The 22,111-nt window shown below is 36.0% G+C and overlaps 1 protein-coding gene across 4 annotated transcripts in view; it reads right to left on the reverse strand.

The window, feature by feature from the left end:
• TRIM33 (tripartite motif containing 33) overlaps positions 1 to 22,111 on the reverse strand; it is a 105,553-nt gene that overhangs the window by 35,806 nt on the left and 47,636 nt on the right. For all 4 annotated transcript variants that reach the window (XM_063104395.1, XM_063104394.1, XM_063104393.1 and 1 more), the window contains exons 2-4: positions 12,048 to 12,166; positions 11,471 to 11,615; positions 11,171 to 11,303 (exon numbers count right to left, since the gene is read on the reverse strand). In XM_063104395.1, the coding sequence (XP_062960465.1) occupies positions 11,171 to 11,303; positions 11,471 to 11,615; positions 12,048 to 12,166 (397 nt within the window). The remainder of the gene's footprint in view (positions 1 to 11,170; positions 11,304 to 11,470; positions 11,616 to 12,047; positions 12,167 to 22,111) is intronic.

Genomic DNA, 22,111 nt, shown 5'->3' on the forward strand with positions numbered 1-22,111 from the left:
TTTGATATCCTAATAGGCCCACAAACTATGATGTTAAAATTAATGAGGCTCTTTTTCAAGAAAACCCGAATGAATTAATTCTATTTTGGAGATACTCACTAAGACAAGCTGGTATGAAACCATACACAGTGTCAGTCTCATATAGACTACAAAACTCCAAGACAGCAAGGCCAGTATAAGTTTTTTCATTACTGTATAGTTATCACTTAGCATGGTACCTGGTACATGGTGAATACTCAATGAATACTGAATGAAGTCCAATAAATAAGCCATTTGTCCCTGACAATAAATGTACCTCAAAAAAATAATGCTTAAATAAGGAATCTTGATTTGTTGCTACAGCTCTGAATCTAGCTCCCTAAAAGGACTGATGGTATAGCTACGTATTCATAGGTCACTTCTGTTAAAAATGTATTCAGATTCTTCACCTATTTGGACCTTATCTGAAAGATTTTTTAATTTTTAGAATTTATTAAGGAACTAAAAAATGTGTTTGGTAAAGGTTCTTCTAATGCAGTTCTCAACCTTCACTGAATAATGAAAACCATCTGGGATGATTTATCAGCATTCTTAAAATACTGTAAAAATTCTGATAGCCAGACTATAATATAAGGTTCTTATTCAACTAGCCTGCAATAGTACTGAGGCATCGGTATTTTTTAAAATCTCCCTATGTAGCTCTAATACACATCTAGGATTGTGAATATCTGCTCTAAAGCTTATCCATATAAAATCTTAATTTAAAAACCTAATTCCATGAAAAGCTATTTGTTTAGGAAAATATTTTAGAGAAATTTCACTTACATAATTCCATTCAAGAGACCACCACTACAAACTATCTTACTCTTTAAGAAAAAATAGCTGACATTAGGTTTTAAGCAGCTACTCACTCAAACTATATTGATCCTCAAAAATAATCTATAACTATCCTTCTCTAACTATACACAAAAAAACTACAATAGAGTATAAAAAATATCAAGGTTGAGCAAGCTGACTTCCACTTTTAGCCACAATGGTGTAACTGGTACCACACTAGGCCTGCTACCACAAACTATAAAGCAAGACAAATACATGAGGCAACTGCATTCAGTCACTGGACCACAGGCAGAGAAAATCCGTAACTCTTTAGAGAGCACCACAATCACTCTGCCTTTGTCTGCAGACAATTTTACGACAACTGACACAGAGAGATCAGGCAGAGCACAGGCAGAAATCAGGGTTCAGGACTTCTGAGTAACTGGAAGCCATGGGAAGGGCACTGGAATGTAGGAAGATGTGCAGGATGAGGTTCAGGAATGGAGGGTATATAGGGGAAGGGAAGATACAGAATAAAAGTGAATTCCTCACAAACCCTTGGCCAAGGACTGTGCTACACGTGCACAAAATGAGATTACGCAAGACTTACCCCACGCAGCAGCTGCTATGAAATTGACAGTGGGAGAGAAAAACTCAAGGTCAGGCAGTTCTAGAAGACAGAATTCCAGTTGAATTCTATTTTCAAAGGGAGAAGAGACTTCGTTAACCTCCCTGGGCATCTACTGAAGAAACCAGAAAGGTTACACCTTAAAAGAAAAATCTATACCCTGGAGTGTCCTGACAAAGCCTCAATCCAAGTTTCGACAAGATCTTCCAAGAAACAGAGTTTAAAAGCTGAGTCCCACCAAGATGGAGAGGCCTTTCCAAACAACTTGTGCTTTTTCACACGTCTTTCCTAACAAAGCATAAAACCAAGCTCACACAAGATCAAGGTAATCAGGCATTAGTTTAATTGTCTGCTACATCAACAATCTTCAGAGGCAGATAAAAGAATCTAGAATTTCTACAATCTATTTATTGTCCACAATATCCAAATCACAATAAAATATTACTAGGCATTCAAAGAAACAGGAAAGTCTGATGTATAGTTAAAGAAAAATATACTCAGTAGAAACTCATACCAAGATGGTTAAGACAATGTATTTAGCTGAAAACTTAAATGGGCTCTTGTACATTTACTAAAAATGTAAATGAACACCAGTTCTTAATGAGTGAACTGAAAAATCTCAATAGAGAAATGAAACTACAAAAAAAAGAAACAAATGGAAACTCTAGAAAAGAGCAATAACTGAAATGAAAAAATTCACTGGATGGAGATGCTGTGGATTGATTGAATTGTGTCCCCAAAGTTCATAAGGTAGGAGCTTAGTTCCCACTGGAACTGTTGAGCGTGGGAAAACCTATTGTGGTAATTAAAAGGTGGGGCCTTGAAGAAGTAATTAGATTGTAGGACCATGCCATACTGAATGGATTAATAATGGTGGTCAGGAATATACTTCTTAAGGCTTTAAAAAGCACATGAGAGGTTAGTCACTCTCTCTGCTCCATCATTTTCTGCCATGTGAGACCTCTAGGTTGCTGTCGCCATCACCAAGGCCTTCACCAAATGTGTTCCCTGGACTTTGGACTTTCCATGTTCCAAAACTGTAAGCAACAAATTGCATTTTCTTATAAATTACCCAGTTCCAGGTATTCTGTTATAAGCAACAGAAACTAAATTATACAGAAATCTGGTACCAGAGAACGGAGTGTTGCTCACAACAAATACTTGAAAATGTGGGAGCGGCTTTGGAACTGGGTGTTGAGTAGAGGCTGGAAGAATATGGAGGAACAGGACAGATAACCTAGACATTGGTGGGAGTTTAGAAGACAAGAAAACCAGGGAAGGTTTGGAATGTTTTAGAGACCGGTTAAATGGTGGTGACCAGAATGCTTATGGAATATGGACTATAAAAATCATTCTAAGAAGTCTCAGATGTAAATGAGAAGGAACCTATTGGAAACTGGGGCAAAGATCACCTTGCTATGAACTGGCAAGGAACTTGGCTGCATTCTGTTCATGCCCCAAAGCTTTATGGAATGTGGAACTTCAAGGGGCTGACCCAGAGTATTTGGCAGAAGAAATTTCTAAGCAACAGAGCATTCAGGAAGCCACATGGCTACTTGCAATAGCCTGTGCTGAGTTACGTCAGAAAAGACATGATGTAAAGCCAGAATGTATAAATAAAAGGGAAGCAGAGTATAAAGATTTGGAAAATTTGCAGCCTGGCTATGTGGTAGAGAAGTAGACAGCATTTTCAGGAGAAAAAATGCAATGATGCTAAGAAGATTAGTACAAAAGAATGAGATTATCGAGAGAAGGGGAAAGAGGCACTGAAGGAATTACAGAAGTCTCTGGGGCCAACCTTTCCATTACAGGCTGAGGCTGAGGGAAACAGAATGGTCTTGGGAAACAGGCTTGAGGTACCCTCCACGGGCTCATTGCCCAAGGCAACCACTTTGGGAAGCTGCTTCCACCACCAGCACCCTAGCTGCTTTGGCTGCTCCAGCTGTGACTGAATTGGCCCCAGGTGTGGCTGGACCCACAGCATTGGAAAATACAAGCTGGAAACCTTGGCTGTGTCTATGTGGTATTAAGTCTGCAGGATCGCAGAATTCCAGGGCTCTGAAGGCTTCAGAGCCTCCATCCTGATTTCAAAAGACGTATGGAAAAGCCTGGGGACCCAGGAAGAGATGTCGCAGGGGCGGAGTCACCATAGACAGCCTTCGCTAGAGCAATGCCAAGCAGAAATGTGGGGTCAGAGTTGCAGCAGAAAAATCCCAAAAGCTCCATGCCTAGTGGAGCCATAGGAGTGGGACTGCCATGGAGATCCCAGACCTGTGTAGTTATTAGCAATGCCAGCCTGGGAGAGCTAAAGCACGGCCTAAGACCAAGAAAGTCATTGAAGTGGAGCTATCCAAGGATTTAGGGACCCAACCCACATGCCAGAGTGCAGAGGATGTCAAACATGGAATCAAGGTACATGACTCATCAGCTTTAAGATTCAATGCCTGCCCTGCTGGGTTTCAGACTAGTCTGGGACCTATTACCCCTTTCTTTTGGCCTATTTCTCCCTTTCTGAATGGGAACGTGTACCCTATGCTTGTCCCACCATTGTACCTTGGCATAGATAACTTGTTCTGATTTCAGAGATGGACCTTTTGAGTTGAAATAAGTTAAGGCTTTGGGGATGGAATGAATGTATTTACATGTGAGGACATGAACTTGGGGTCCAGGGGTAGAATGCTATGGATTGACTGAATTGTGTCCCCAGAGTTCATCTATAAGAAGCTTAATCCCCACTGCAACTGTTGAGAGTGGTAAATCCTATTATAGTAATTAAAAGGTGGGGCCTTGAAGAAGTGATTAGATTGCAGCATAATGCCATAGTGAATGGATTAATGATGGTGGTCAGGGGCATAGTTCTGAGGGCTTTAAAAGAAGAGCACATGAGAGGTTAGTCGCACTCTCTGCTCTGCCATTTTCTGCTTGGTGAGATCCCTGGGTCCCCGTCACTACCACCAAGGCCTTCTCCAAATGTGTTCCCTGGACTTAGGACTTCCCAGGTTCCAAAACTGTAAGCAATAAATTTCATTTTCTGATAAATTACCTGATTCCAGGTATTCTGTTAACATGCAACAGAAATGGACTAATACAATGGACTTAGCAACAAATGAGAGACGTCTGAAGAAAGGGTTAGTGAACAGGAACACAATCAATAAAAAGTATCCAGTCTGAAGAAGAGAGAATAAGGAAAAATTAACAAAGCATCAGGGACCCATGTGAGAAAATCATATAGTCTAACGTATATGTAATTGGAGTCCCAGAAGACAGTAAAAATGTGGGGAAAAAAATTTTTTTAATAATGGCCGATTTCCCAAATTTGATGAAAACAATAAACTTATACATAAAAGAAGTTCAGTGAACTCCACACAGTATAAATAAAGAAATGTGTACCTAAAAAAAATCATCAAACAGGGAAGACTAACAAAAAAAGAGGAAATCATGAAAGCAGCCGGAGAAAAGCCATACAACATTCAAGAAAGGAACAGCATGAATGATATCAAAAACAATGGAAGCTAGAATACAAAATAATGACACGTTTAAATGTTAAAAGAAAAAAACTGTCTATCCAGAATTCTAGTACTAACTATCTTTCTAAACTGAGATTTTCATATGAACAGAAGCTGAGAGGATTCACTGTCAGCAGACCTGCAAGATGAGAAATGCTGGAAGATATTCTTCAGGCCAAAAGAACATAACAAACAGATGAAACTCACATACATAAGAAGAAATGAGATAAAACAGAAATGGTAATAAATGAGTAAACATAAAACACCAGACTTTTACTTTCCCTTCTCATAACTTCCTTAAAAGACAGCTTAACTATAAAAGTTCGGATCCCCATATCAGCCAGCCACCAAAAAAACAAAACAAAACAAAACAAAAACAAGACAGCTAACTATTCTTTTAAAAGCACTGTAAGGTAAGGTATATAATATATGTATGAATAAATGATATGGCAATAGTACAAAGGATAGGGACTGGATAAATTGAATTATACTTTTGTAAAGTTACTGTATTTGTGAAGTGAAAAACAGTACAATATTTTAAGTAGTCATTAAGTTAAAGTGGCATATCATTATCCCTAGAGCAATCACTAAAAATACGACAGTACTTCAAAAAGTTCATTGAAAACTTTAATTGAACGATAATACAAATCCTTCCATAAACCTTTTGAAGATCTCTCGTAATAAAGATGTACAGCTTAAAAAGCTGTTAAGTAGATATGAAATGGAATACCAAAAAAAATGTATAAACTTAATGAAGGAAGAAACAAAAGAAGAATAAAACACAAAAGAGAGAAATAAAAAACAAATAGTAAATGGTGGACTTAACCTAACTATATCAATAACTACATTAAATATAACAGGATAGAGAATGGGCCTCCAATTAAAAGATAGAGCAAGGTGCCCTCAACTATTTATGCAACTTAAAACTGTTATCTATGAAAATACACACATAGTTGAAAACTCATATATTTAGGCAGCTCTACTACTTGGTTTTTTTTCTGTCTAAATTAATAAATATTTGTTGAATTGATGAAATGTCCAAATTTATGTCAAATACTATTCTACATCCTTGGGAGTCAAAAGTGAATAAAACAAAGACACCAACCCTCATGAAGTTTACATTCAAATAGGAAGAATACAAAAAATTAATACTAAGTTATAGATTATGTTTAGAAGATGACAACTGCTATACAGACGAAGAAAAAGAAAGCATGATAAAGAAGATGAGCAGTAAAGGGGCAAATAGCAATTTTAAATAGAGTGATCAGAGTAGGTCTCATTGACAAAGTTACATTTAACCAGGGACTTGATGGATTTGAGGAAATAGGCAGAGCAGCAGGGTCCCTGACATGCTTGAGAAACAGCAAGGAAGCCAGTGTAGCTATAGCAGTGGGAGAGGGAAACTGAGAGTAGCAGTAGTAGATAAAGTGCATGTGTAGGGTCTTTTAGGCCACTATAGTACAAAGACTCTGGCTAAACTGGAAGGTCAATGCAGGTTTAGAGCAGGGGCATGACACAGTCTGACTTGAGATTCACTCTAAGCCATTTTGTTAAGAATAAATTAAAGGGAGTCAATATTAGAAGCACCGAAGTGACTCAGGAGACTACTGTAGAAATCCAGGCAAGAAATGACGGTGGCTGAGATGAGGCTAGCAGCAATGGAGGTAGTAAGAAGTTGTGGGATTGGGTGATATATTTTGAAGATGGAGCCAAAATTCGTAAGTTTTAGAAAAGAGTAGGGTCAAGGATGGTGCCAAGATTTTTGGCCTATCCAACTGAAAAAGTGCAACTGCCACAAACTGAGATGGGGCAGGGCTGCCAAAGAAAAGGGTTTGGAGAAGATGATCAGTAGTTCAGTTTTGGATACATTATATTTTAAAAAGCAGACATTCAAGCAGAGATGTCAGCGTATGCAGGACAGACAAATCTGAAAGTTCAGGTCATGAGTGAGTACTGAGCTAGAAATATAAGTTTGGATATCATCAGCATATGAATGGTATTTAAAGCATGTAAGTGTAAACAATGGTGTAAGCTCTGGCACATCCAACAGTAGGAAAACCAGGAAAATAAGCAAATGAGACTGAGAAGTAATTAGTGTGGAAGAAAGAAAATTAAAACAATGAATGTGGCCTTCTGGTAGCCAAGTAAATAAAATATATTAAGGGAATGATCAAACATGTCAAATGAATATGACAACTGAGAAATGACCTCTAGATTTAGTAATGCAGTGATTATCTGTAACCTTGAAAAGAACAATTTGGTAGAATGCTGACAGTCAAAAGCGTGTATGTTTTAGAATGGGACAGGAAGAATTGGAGACTGATTATAAGCAATCCTTTCAAAAAGCTTTGCCATAAAGAGGAACAGGGACAGCTGCTGGAAGGGAAAGTGGTTTAAGGAGAAGGATTTGTGTTTTCTTTCATTTGAATGTAAAAAAATAATATTAATAAAACTACATTTTCTTTTTTAAAAATTGTTCTGAAATATAACTAGCAAAAGTATCTTGAAGAATTTTTTAAAAACGGAAGAAAAAATTGAAAAGTGATGAGAATAACTGCTAGAAACTGAAAAACTGACAACTCAGCAGAGAGAAGGGCTGCTGAAACAATATCCTTGGCTACATCCAGTAATAAGTGGAGAAACTGGCTTTCCACAGAAAATGAGTTCAACTAAGATAACAGACAGAAATGTAGAAATGTGGGTGCAGATGCTTGGTAGAGAAATAGTTGAGGTAGAGGAAGTCTGTGGAAGTTCTCTTTTGATTGCTACAATTTTCTCAATGAAGTAGGAAACAATGCCAATATCTGGGAGTGAGGATGGAGGGTGAAGTGTTGAACATTTAAGACAGGAGAAGATGTAAATGCACAATATGATTTCCAGACAACATTAAGGGTCTACTTGAGGAAAGTTCTCATGAATTGATAATGAGACCAGTTGGTATCACTAGGCCATAATGTATTTTTCTCCTGTGATGTTCAGCTGCATAAACAAAGCATGACAGGAGGGAAGTTGGGTTTAATTAGGATTGTAGTTTTGCCAAGTGAGTTCAAAAAGTGGGATATGAGAATCAAAGCTAATGCAAGGGAGTGATTAAAATGATTAGCCATGAAATTAAACTGAGAAAGGGTTAAATGAGAACACAAAAGGCTGAGGTAAAGTGAAAGGGTAGTAGGATCAATGGATTAAAATAAAAGTCACTGTGGTTGAATAATTGCAAAAGTCTGATACGAAGCAGAATTAGCTGGAATGATAAGAGATGTAGTTACCAAGAGGAATGCTTGAAATAGAATACAATTATTGGAAATGACAAGGTGTGGCATATGATCACGTGTTGAGAGGCTACCACAATGTAAAGGAAAAGCATACCGTTAGAAAGGATTTCAATGAACACAAAGACTAGGGTGTCTGAAAGATCAAATCTGTGTAAACTAAAATTTCCAGGAACTGGGGTATTAGTAGTATTCCACAGTTTACCATTAAGTTAGGAATGAGATGAAGGGGAATGACTCAAAGGTTTTTAAATATAGCAACAATGAGGGGCTATGGATGATAACATGAAATTAAAATCTGGAGATTTTCAAAGAAAGAAGAATGTTCTAAACAACAGCAAAAAGAAGACATACCTCATATCTCCAGGCTCAGTGATACATGAGATGTGAAAGAAAAAACAGCCATTAGTTAAAAGGACTGCAGGGGAAGCAGTGTCCACTACACCAAAGAAGGCAGAAAGAAGCATCAAAGAAGTAGTTAAGAACATAGAGATTCTGCTGCTGACAAACAACGAATTCCAGAGAACAAAGTGGCAGAAAGGGACAAAATTGGGCACATGCAGAGCCTAAAGAGAATTAAAGTATGACAGATGAGGGGACACCTGGGAACACGAGACTTTCTTGGGTGACAGATAAATAAGGATAAATTACTTAATATTAATTAGAGGATCACATACTGCACACAGATATTGGTATTCAATGCTGTACCCTCACAGATATGTACAATCGTTTCAATTAAAAATAAATAAAAAATAAATAATTTTTAAAAAGAAGCATAACCTAAAAAAACCAAAAAATATTAGTGCTAGATTTAGGGCAATTATAATGGAAAGGCTACAAACGTTAATGGTAAAGAGGGATTGAGTCTGGGGTTTCCTCCTATAACCTGTCAATGGAAAAGAAATTCTACTTCCACTAAGTCAACTCCATGTCCACTCCAGATGAGGACTGAAGTCAGAGAGTGTGATCTTAGAGTGACCATTCATTTCAGAAGAAGCAAATTCACTTCAAATCTGTATGTTCCATTTTGCCCCACACTGACAATCTCTTAATGTTTCTCCCATGATCTATCGCATCTTGTCAACATTATTTTTCAAATGACCCAATATAAGAAATTTAATAAACATGGTTCCATTTTTTTCCTGGAGGCTTCCTTCATAGGGTCCTCAGTTTTCATGCTTCAGGTCTAAACTAGCTACTACACGCTGTCAGAATTGAACTGAATTAAATTTTAGGACACCCAGCTAGTGTCAGAGAATTGAGCAATGTGGGAAAAAACAACACAAATGGTCACAGAAGTGTTCTATGTTGAATGGGAGTATAGTAGGAGAAAGTTTGTTCTTCCTATATTCAAGAGATAATCAGGACTTATAGATACGTGGGGTAAAGGGAAACGGTAAAGAAAGAAAAGAAGGGGCAGTTGAAGCTATCCTTTTCATGGGGAAGTGTATGCCAGCCATCTTCCTTTTCTTTTTGCCTCTTACCACCAATTTAAAAAGCTATGAGAAATCCAAGGGCTCAAAAAAGATCTGACTGTAGCTGTGAGAAAGGTAATCTAACATCTTACTGAAACTGTTAGAAGACAACCAACAGTAAGACTTAGCCCTGAGGTGAAGGCATCCACAAGATTAGTAAGTTCAAGTAAAACATCAGCCAAGGTGCAGATAAGATGAGACAAATGTGAACAAATTAAGGGTGCAAAAGTTCGATAAATGTTCTGTAGAACAGTAAGAAGTGCCTTGATAAAGAACAAAAAGTATTACCTTTATATGGTCAAGTTTGAGATATTCTGTATCCCGTATTCTATATACTCTATACCATATGGAAAAAAATGAGCATACAGGTTAAGAAGAGATCTGGGTTCTGACTGCCTGTGTTCAAATCCTGGCTATACTACTTATTGGGAGACCTTATAGAGAGATTACTAAAGCTTTCTATGAGTAGGCTTCCCTCGACTTTAAAACAGTCATAATACCAGTACCTAAACCCCTCAAGGGTAGTTGGTGTGAATTAAATGAACATTCAACATTCACGAAAGTGCCTGGCACAAAGTAAGAATTCAATAATTATTGTAATTAGGATTATTGTGTCCCCTCTATAAGAAGATTCTAATTAACTTCAATGAATTCTAATGAATTAAAAACTCTACGAAATCATATCATACAGCTAAGGAACACACTGAAGAGTGTTTAACCCAACCTCTCCTACCCTTTTTTGGTAACAGATTCATAAACATATTTCCATCCATCCAGAAAAGTTGTTCTTAGAAAGACACCTTAGAAAACTAGACCATCATTTTACTTTAGAACATTGGACCACCATTTACTTGTAACAAATAGATGCCATGGAAGCTGGGGAAATTTACTGAAGGATTTTATTATATACCTAACTACAAATTTCGTTATAGTTCCAAAATAGCTCATATGAAACAGACTCATAATAAGTGAATACTACTGAATTCTGAGGGTAAAACAGGGTTAAAATACAAAGCTATGTATTAAAGAGTTAGTAACTATGTTTATTTAGTTGATTATAAATCCCTAGCTTTTCTGCAAATTATACATCTAACATGAAATCAATATATTTATGCTTTGATGTTAAAATGGTTATCAGCCCTACTCATGAGAATACTGCCTTTTCAGATTATAGCCTATAGCCTAAATACTACATTTGGAAAAAGCTTATTACTAAACAGGAATAGTAAACAAAGAAATAATATAACTCCATTCTTGCAAACCCAAATGCACATAATGATATATTTTAACAAATATTCATAAGACAATTATGAACATGGAAACCAATAAATAATTTATCAAAACATATATTATTTCAAGAAATATAAAGAATTTAGATTTAAAATGCTCCAAGACAAAATTATGGGATCAATATTTGCTTTAAGAAGAACACTTAATTTTACAAGCACTTTTTTTATAATTTTTTTTTGTTGTTGAGAGCAATTATGCATTCTGTACCTATGTTCTTTGTGTTCCAATAGCTGACAGTCTCTACATGTCAGTCTATCACATGTTTCACAGAAAAGTTTCAATTGTTCTTGTTTGTGTACAGGGCAGAAAACAGGGCGCTGACCAGATGCTCCAACAGACTCTGTAGCAAAATAAAACAAACATTTTTCAACTAAACATAAAATTTTTGTCTAATTTCCTAAATTCTTATTGACGTTGGTATCCAAAGCTTATTAAAAACAAGTAGGAAATGCTATAAGGGCAAAAGAGGGAGGTTAACTGCAATAATTAAAACTGTATCTATCTTACCTGAAACATCTTCTTTCTTCCTGATCAAGTGATCTTTAGTGAATTTTACTCTTTGATGTGCTTCAATACATGTCTTACATAGCCACTCTCCACATTCTACACAAAAGCCAACTGCACTTGCATTGTCTTCACAACTAGTACATACCTAAAAGAGGAAATAAATACTAATATACATTAAATTTACAAAATATAGATCCACAAAATAAGAAAGGTGACAACTTTCTAACCTGCTCTCAAACATACTGGCTAATTCACTGTACACAGAATAAAATTTTATTTGTTTTCCATTTATCTTCAACAAAATCCTTTTACTTATAGATCAAACACTCAGGTAGGTAAAAATCTAATGCTCAGAACACAAAGTCTACACAAGATTTGACTCTTTAAGTAATGACTTGACTTTAGTCTTATTTAACCAAGTTTGAGAATGTTAAAAAAAAAACCACCCTTTATTTTCATTTTGAAAGACAGAACTATAGCAGAACTAACCCAAATTACTTAACTGTCCAAACATGTTTTTCTTATAATTTATGTTTTGATATCAAGAAAGGATTATAAAGAAAATTGAGAAGCATACCTGTTCTGATTTCTCATCAGAACTGCTAGGAGCTTCAGATGTGTCTTTCACAAAATAATTATCCACAAGGTCTATCTGTCTGCATTCTTGGCGGCATACTGGGCACCGTATTACACCAACTACACAAACAAAATGACATCATTAAAAAATATTCTTCAGGAAAAAATGTGGAAATTATACATAATGCCCATATAGAAACATTCATTCATATGTCACAGGCAAGACCAAAGAAATGAGCATGAAGAACTGAGTAAAATAACCCAATGAGTTATTCCATTGGGGGAAAAAATGATATCCTATTTAGGAAGAGAAAACAAGCATTATATGCCAAAAAAATTTTTTTGCTACTTTATTACAATATGTGGTTTGCTGAACATGGTTCCCCCCAAAATCCAGGTCCTAATCTTTGGAACCTATGAATGTTACTTTACACGGCAAAAGGGACTTTGCAGATGTGATTGAAGCTTTTGAGATGAGGCAATAGTTCTGGATTATCCAGTGGACCCTAAATGTAATCAAGGGACCTTTTAAGAGGGAAGCAGAGGAAGATCAGACTACAGAAGAGCAGAAGGCAACTGATAATGAAAGAAAAGATTGGAGTGATGTGCTTTGAATATGAAGAAAGGAGCCATAAGCCAAGAAAAATAGGTGACCACTAGAAGCTGAAAGAAAGGGAAATTAGATTCTCCCCCAGAGCCTTCAGAAGGAACCAGTCCTGCCAACACTTGGACTTTAACCCAGTGAAACTGATTTCAAACTTCTAGCCTCAAGAACAGTGAGAATAACATGTGTACTGTTTAAAGCCATCAAGTCTGTAGTAATTTTGTTATAGCAGCAAGAGAAAACTAATACACAATTATCTTATAAATTCTGACTTGGGTCAGAGATACCTGAATTTATGCTAAAGTGAGAAGAAAGATCATCTGTGCCTTCACCTTCTAGTGTTCTAGTATCTATCAGAACAGATAAACTGCTGAGGTAACACAGAAGCTGAAGTTGAGAACTGAAAAACAGCAGTAGAGTCAACACGACAAACTGATTACTGTGTTAGCCATGGGATTGAGGATAGGGCATCAATAACATAATCCTTGCCTTCAAGAAATGGTTAAAGACTACTGCATAATTTTTACAGTTTATAATGTACACAACTACAGGAAGCACTATATAGACTGGGATATAAACCAAGTCCCCAAGAGTTATGTAGCACACAAACTACAGGACCATGTGCAGTTGGTTCCGATGGAAAATGAAAACATAAATAAAATGTCATTCTAAAAGTAGGAATATCAGAGTCACCCAGAAGAAATATATAGATTTTAAAAATAAACTCAAACATGTAACTGTATATTTGAAATAAAATATTGTTTTGGATAGTATATTTGTTACATATTTCACCAAAAAAAAAAATTGTATGCAAAATGCTTACAAAGATCTTGCTCAAAGGAAATACAGAAAAGTAATTTTTCAAACCAAATGAAGGAACAGCACAGTGAAAAGAAAGGGGAAAAAAATAAATGTTTTCCCACTTGAGGTGGAATGAATTAAGAAACACAGTGTAATATAAACCTAGAAAGGATATAAGTATAAGTAACTGTAGGGGCAAAGATATGGGAGCAATTATCTCTTCTTAGAGTGAATCAAATTAAGTTTTCCCTGAAGAGATGATGGCACTTAAATAGAATCTTGAAGAATGAATATGCATTTAATGCGTAAGAAAGTTTCCTTGGCTGGCCTGGGTTGCTCAAACCCTGCACATTCCTAAGAAAGGCCTACTTTCAGGACCAGCCCTTCACTGGCTCCTGGGACATGACCTTTGAACCCATGGAATATTATGCTTGATCCGAGTATTTTTGTATGCCTGAGGCCACAGTTTATCAGTTTGGCCAGAAAGTTTATGCTAACAGTGTGACTTAGGGGAATGTGTATTTTAGTATGCCTGAGGCCTTGGACCATGCTGTATTCACTTTGACCACTGGGTGGACTGGAGTCCAAGCAGCTGTCAGTCCTGTGGGGGCTGCATGCCTAAGAGACTGGTTCCCCCCCCCCAAAAAAAACCCCTAGACACCAAAGCTCAGGTGAGATTCCCTGCTTGGCAATACAGGTTAAGTATCCTTTACCCAAAATACTTGCGACTAGAAATGTATCAAATTTCAGATTTTGGAACATTTGTGTATACATAATCTTGTGTATAGAAGAACATTTGTGTATAGAAATCTTGGGGATATGACCCAAGTCTAAACATAAAATTTATTTATGTTTCATATACTCTTTATACATATAGCTTGAAGGTAATTTTATACAATATTTTTCATAATTTTGTGCATGAAACAAAGTTTGTATACATTGAATCATCAGAAAGCAAGGGTGTCATTATCTCAGCCACCCATGTGGATAATCTGTGTTTGCTTGGCATCAACATCATTCCCGACTTTGAATTTATATGCTACAGATAAGCAATCATGTTCTTATACTTATTCACCCATAAGTACTTAGCAGTAAAAAATGTGACATACCATTAATAGAGTGAAAAAATAATGTGTCCAAGGTTAACTGTGCAGCACAGTGGCCTCACCAGAATATCTGGTACAGGTTAAGCAACCCTAATCCAAAAATCTGAAATGTCAGGTGTAGAATTTTCCACCTGCAGAGTCATATCGGTGGTCAAAGTTTCAAATTTTAGAGCACTTTGGATTATAAATTTTCAGAATAGGGATCCTTAACCATATTCTTATGTATTGTCCTACACTGTTACAGAATAATTAAGCACCACCCTGCTGAACTATACTGAAAGGTGACATCTAGAAGCTTATGCATGCTTCCCCTTAGACTCTGTACCATGCATGTTTTTTCTTTGCTGATTTTAATCTGTACTTTTACTATAATAAAACACAACCATAAAAGTAACAGTTTTTCTGAGTCCTGTAAGGCATTCTAACAGATGACCATCCCTGAAACTGGTTTTAGGGACCCCCAATTCAACTAAGGAGGAGGAAAGAGCATACAAACTGAGAATAACGTGTGCAAAGTTCACAAAAAAAAAAAAAAAAAAAAAAAAGGATAGGAGACTATAAAAGATAGAAAAACCTATACATAAATATGATTACATATACATAAAATACTGAAAAAGCTAATGAGAAATTTGCAACAGCTAAATGAAGGAATATTTTTGTTGAAGGACACAAAAGATGGAGAGACATTCTATGTTCTGAGCAAGAAAGACTCAGTATTATAAAAGTATCCATTATACCTTGGCAATTGAATGACTGAATGCAATTCTACCAGGTGTTATATTTTTTGAAACCCAGTAAGCTGATTCTTATAAATTTCCAATTCAATCTGGCAGGCTGACATCACAGTTTATGACAACACAAAATTCATTTTTTTCTCATTCTAAATTCCCACTAAATGATATTAAGGAATTTAGAAGATTAACACATATCCAAAATAATGAGTGTGGAGGAAGAGGCAAGGCACACAAATCAGTATGCAAGCAATTTTAATAAATTTAGATGGACAAAAATAACTAACAGTACAGAAGAAACCCAGCCCAAAGTATACAAAAAATGATGGGATACATCTGAGAAAGACTCTTACTTGTTGAAAAGATTTCCACAGAAGCTTGAAATTCAGAAACCTGAGGCATGAAGAAGACCCAGTGAAACACAGAGGAATAAATGCAAGTCTGCAGACACCAGCAAAACCCACTCCTATGCTGACTACTTACCTCTGACAGATTACCCAGCAGCCAGGGTCACTCCAGCCCAAGACAAAAAAGTTGAAAGTTCTTTAGGGATCTTTTTGCTATTTGCTTCTATATTTATCAACAAGTTAAAAAATTATATAAATGCTTGCTTTGAAATAAGAACATTTTTACATTTTCCAACTGAGTTCATGAGTGAGTGCCTCTTATAATTAGCGTATATCGGATGAGTATGCTCCCAACTCAGTCACTCAGAGCTAGCTGCCATGGTGAGTTTTGATCATTATACAAAATTGCCACCCAACTTCAAAGCCAAGCTACTGACCAGTTTTATGCATAATGTCCCTAGAACTGATTTCATGATTTCAAAGCTCAAATTCTGAGAGACCCATTCACGCTTACTACATTGGTTTCTTTTAAATGTCAATTAACTATAAATTTTTATTGGGGTATAAGAATGAGTCTTTTTTTTTTTTTTTTTTTTTTTTTTGGTGGCTGGCCGGTACAGGGATCGAACCCTGGACCTTGGTATTATCAACACCATGCTGTAACCAACTAAGCTAACCCGCCGGCCCTTTCAGACTCTTTTTAAAAGGCCAAAATACACAGGTCTACAAACTAGTTTATCTTCAGTGTTAGGTTAAGTGGAATTTAATTTCAGTAAGCTGTCTGGTGGACTTCCATCCAAGACAGATGACTAAGCAAATGTGGAAAGACTACTTGACCCCTCCAACTCAAAACACAGAAATGGGAAAATGTAACAAATTGAAGGGTATTTTGAAAAATACATAATTAAGCCTAGAAGAAGAAATTAAGCAAGAAGAAGAAATTTTGAAATGCCAGCAACAAAATGGGAACTCAAAGCCCAAGTGGTAAGGCATTGATGGAAGTGGACCACAGCCACTGTTGGACACAGGAAGACAAAGTTTAAAAGGTGAAACTGAACTCCTTCCATAAGGCCATGGGCAGGCTTTAGAAGCCCAATAGCCTAAATTCCTTGCTAGCCCTAGAATTATCCACAATAAGTCAAAACCCCAAAGTAGCTTCTGACATAGATATGTCACCAAAATTTGCATGGTCTGCACAGTATGCCAATTCAGGAAACTAATAAAAACTTCTCTGAAACCTTACAAACAGAAAATCATCTCATAAGAATGCCTCCCAACCCAGAGCACAAGAGGGACTCCCACTGAAGATAAGATCACACAATAAAACTACAGTGCACATAAGAAAACCCAATATTCTTAGAGTGGGTCAACAAACACAATAAACCAGGTAGTAACAACCTAGAAATCACAAATAAAGCAATCTGAAAGGTTTCAAATATGTGCAAAATGTTCACAGTGATAAAGGAACAAACAATCTATGAAAATGGGAAGAACTGAAAAAGAAAGAAATAAAATATAAGCACTGAGTAAATTCAAAATGCAGGTTAAATAGTAAGCAATAGATACCTGAAGAGAAAATCACCAAGATAACAGATATGAAGAAATCACGCAGAATCAGCACAGAGATAACGAAAAACGGAAACTACAAAAGAGAAAAAGATAAAAAAGCAAAAAAACTAAATGAGAAGCTCCAGCATATGTCAAAAAGTAGTTCTAGAAATTGATGGAGGATAAGGGATAGAGATGCTATTTAACTGAGATTACAATCCAAGTACTGATTGGGACAAATGGAAATAAATCCACACCTGGATAAAGTGTAAGAAAACTACAAAGCAAAATTGGAGAAAAACTCCTAACAACTAGAAAGAAAACAAACGTTAGAGTAATAGAAGACAATCAGACTTGGAGCAGACCTCACCAGTAAAACACAATACCAAGAGATAACAAGAGTAGTAACTTCAAAGCTTTGAGATAAAATAAGTCAACCTAGAATTCGATATCCTAATAAAACTTATTCAAGAGTAAGAACAAAGTAAAATTTTCAGACATATAATATAGAATAGAGTACGGCTCATTGCTGTGAGAACTAATACAGCATAAAGTTGAACCATATAAATTTGCCAATATTAAACCACTTATGAACTGTAAATACAGTGATTTCAAACTAATATTTGAGAAAATGAAAAATATTTAGAAGAGAGATGCAAAAAACAATTAGCAAAGGCATCAGTAAAACAACTGTTATATCCAAATATGAATGGACTAAAAATAAATGTAAAAATATGTAAATACTAGTTTGGGAAATTTATTTAAAAAATGAAATTATCAAACTACAACAACCTATTCTATTAAAATTAAACTTCAGTTTTAGAAAATCATTTTAATTAGAGTATGAAAGGAAAACTGAAGACTAAAATGTCAATTAAAAATACAGTAAAATCTTGCCTTAACACAGTAACTGGCACTTGGAAGCTGAATCACATAAAATACAGTTGAGTTGTTGGAAAGTGAAATAGTGTGCAACCCTGTTCACCCAGCCAATAACAAATTTCAGAGGTTAAGACTGTAGTTTGGTGTCACAATGAAGCTGCAGCTCTGAGGACCAGGCTTTGAGAACAACTGTTCTAAAATACAGGCAAGAATTCCAGGAATTTCTTTTAGTTGCTGCCATATTTTCATCTTGATTCACAAAATTGGCTCATGAAACTACTGTGAACATGGGAACTTTCTGCCACCCCACATCCCTTACCCGATGTTTCCCAACCCAACTGTACTTCTGCCCTCACATAAGTAAGAATTTTAACCTACCCATTTGAGAACGAGGGCTGTGCTGAAAACAGGAGCTAATCATGATCAAATGTGCATTAATATACTGTAAGATCAGTTAGTACTTATTGAGAAATTTATATGTTATTTCTGTATTAGTTTATTTAGTCCTTGTAACAGCTCTATAAAATAGGTTCAATGACTAACCCCACTTTAAAGGTGAGAGAGTTTATCACTAAACTTTCTCGATGTTATATGGTAATATAAATGCAGGGCCAAGATCTGAAACCAAGTTGTCTGGGATCTACAGCCCATGTGCTTAAGAACTATGCTAAACTATATCCCTAATTAAAAGATTGGTCTATTAGTAAAAACTAAGAGACTAATCTAACGCTGACATAATGTAGAGGATAAATCAGAGATAAGGCAGAACCAACTGGACTTAATGAATGACTGCATGAGGATAGAGTGGTGGGAGTTACAGCAAGAGAAGGAATTAGAAATCACAGATGATTCTGAAGTTTCTGGTGTGAGTAATTCATGGATAATTACATAATTACTCAAAATGAAGGAAAAGAGTTTTAGCCAAAATGTAATGAGTAAGTTCTGGATAGATCATGTTTAACTAGCATAGTTCTGGAGCTGAACAGTGTGGAGAGAACCACCAGCATGTAAATAATTCAAATACGAAGTACAGTTATGATTACTGAGGGAGTATCAAGGACAATACCCCTGGATACACCAATATTTACAAGTTAAGCAGAAGAAAAAGCTCTCAGATTTAGAAGACAGCTTTGAAACATTTTCTACTGCAAATCATAAGATGTACATTTTACAGCAAAAGCCAGTACATACACACGTATGACGGTATTTCAAAAAAGTTTGTGGAAAAGTAGAATTAAAAGACAATAGAAAACTTTCCATGAATTTTTTGAAGGACCTCATACAAACAAGAATCAATCAGGTCAACTACTTCTCCATTCACCATTTATGATGAACTTGTCATCACTGTACCAATTCACTTTTAGAATTATGTACCATGCTTAAATGTCAGATGACTTGACATTATCTAACAATCTTTTTATTCAGCCCTAGCTTCTCTTTCAGATACACTCAAGTGGTCATTCCAAACTTTCAATCAACACCCCTCTCCTTTCCCTTAGAAAATAACTGATTGAAAAAATACAGATATATTTTCAGGTGGAGAAAGATATTAAGGGAATTTACGTCTATGGTCTCTAATTACTTAAGTGGGAGGCCAGTCCAAGTGATGAGAGAGGGAGTCCTATGAGTTAAGGGCTGAAAGTCTGGGCTGAAAGTCTGGACTGAATAATCCAAGGAATGGGGAAAAGAAGCTGCAGAGAATAAGAAGACTACTGGCTGGTTGGCTCAGTTGGTTAGAGCATGATACTGATAACACCAAGGTCCAAGATTCATCCCTTCACAGGCCACCCAAAAACAAAAAACAAACAAAAAAAGCGATTGTCAGATGGTGTCAACAGCCCCCAAAAGTAAAACCATTTCTAAGGCTAATTCCTCTCTCTACCCCGCACCTATCTTCTATTTATCTCTATTCCCACCCTATATGCATCCAATAATAGGTACCTGGGAAACAACATGTATTTCCTAAGAGGAATAAAGGCAAAAAATAACTAGATTCTGAAGTACAGGTCACTGATCTTTTCTACAGAAATTTTACAGCAATGGAGGTAGCCACAGACTGACGTGAGTAGGAGTACAGGGAGCTGGAGATGTGAAATGTTCAATATGTTGCTCACTCTTACAAAAAAATGTTGGCAGTATAGAGGAGAGACAGAATGACTTGCCAAAAGAAGTAGAATAAAGAATACTGCTTATACCGGGAAATACTGGAGATATAATGTAGAAAACTGAAACAAGTTATAATCAAATTGGCTTAACTCAAACAAACTAATACCACAGAGTAACATATATTTAGCTTATGGTGTTAAGTATCCAGCAATTTCCACAAGTCAATTTTACCATAAGTATGAAACTGGCTAAGGTTAAAGTCATAGTTACTTATGGCCACACGTATACACATATAATCATACAAAACCTGATCCTGACATCAAACATAACACAATATATTTAGGAAATGTATTAAGCATGGATGTAATAATAAAGCTTTTTGGTATTCTTAAAGCTTCTTATATTCTTAAACATATACCGGTCTTTAAGTTAAAATTCAAAAAGCTTACACAATCAGAAAATTATTAGTAAGTTCAAAACCAAATACAGCAATGTATGTGCAATACTTAGCATCATCTAAAACAGGTGCCAACACTTTTTCAATATTAACAGAAACTTGTGTATAAACAACATCACTTTCAACTGATGATAAGGGCCAGTTACAACCTGCTAGCTATTTAAAAAAAAAAAAAAAAAGGCAATTTTAAATAGTAAAACAGTTCAGCCAATAATTTATTAAAATTTTTTATATTTTTTAAGGAGAAGAAAGGAAGGAAAAGATATAGAAATTACATGTGTTCCACAAAGCCTAAAATATTTACTATCCTAGTCCTTTACAGAACATCTGATGAACATTTAGTATAAATGAATGATTTTTCACTAAACCAGAAGGAAACAATACCATATAACCAGGAACTTCAAGACAGTTCTTGAATTCAAGTACTTAAATTTGAGAAAAAGGGATTCTGAATTTTGTTAGTGTGTATAGCTCACAGGGAAGAGGGCTTCAGTCCAAATTTGCACACATGTGCTCATGTGAATAAACCTACAAGTCTTCTTTTCTCTTTTTATAGGGGACGGAGATATGGAACTACAAAGGCCTAAGGCCACGACCTTGAAAACCAAGGATTCCATGGCTACCTGGATCCAGTGCATCTGCTTATCCACTGCCTCCTTTGGGAGGTCATCTGAATTCTGCACTGATAGGTTCACTCAGTCAGTCATCAAAGGATCATGAAAGGTCTGCTTCCCCAACCCCAGCTATGCCAGCTGAGTAGGGGAACAGTGAGGTTCTGATACCCTTGGGATAAGGCATTTAATTTGAAAATGCATTCAGTAACAGGGGAGCTGAAACAAAGTGTATCATGTCTTCTGTGGTCTGCTTACCACTGACTGATAACCATATCACCATACCCAAACTTGACCCTATAAAGGGAGCCATACTCATGAACAGGTAAAGAACAGGTATATGCCATTTGAGGAGGTTCAGTAACTTGAGGAAGACCAAGCTGAACAATGAGAACAAGCTGGCTGGCTCCTAGTGAGGCAGAGCTAATAGAAGAAACAAAGAGAACTTGAGTTTAAAAAAACCAAACAAAACAGAATTGAGAACCCCCAAAGAAATGTAATTAGAATAAAAATTACAAATATAAAAGAGAGGGACCTGCTAGAATTAAATAAACATGATCGCCACATTTTAAAAATTAGGAGACAAAAAAGAACAGCAACTCCTAAGAAGCAAATTAGTAGTTTTGAAGGTCAAATTTAAAAACATACCTATTGAAAAATCAAAGAACAAGCATATACTAGCAAATGTAAAAAAATAACAAAAAAAGGCACCAAAAAAAAAGAGGAAGAAAAATATTAGCACTAGATAAATCTAAACTCAAGTTAAAAAGCATTAAATAGGACAAAGAGGAATATTATTGCCAACAATGAAGGATACAATCCAAAAACTGTCAAAAACTTTAAGAGACAAACAGGATAGCAGCCACAAACAA

This window comes from Cynocephalus volans, chromosome 8 (genome assembly GCF_027409185.1).
Source record: "Cynocephalus volans isolate mCynVol1 chromosome 8, mCynVol1.pri, whole genome shotgun sequence".
Taxonomy (NCBI): domain Eukaryota; kingdom Metazoa; phylum Chordata; class Mammalia; order Dermoptera; family Cynocephalidae; genus Cynocephalus; species Cynocephalus volans.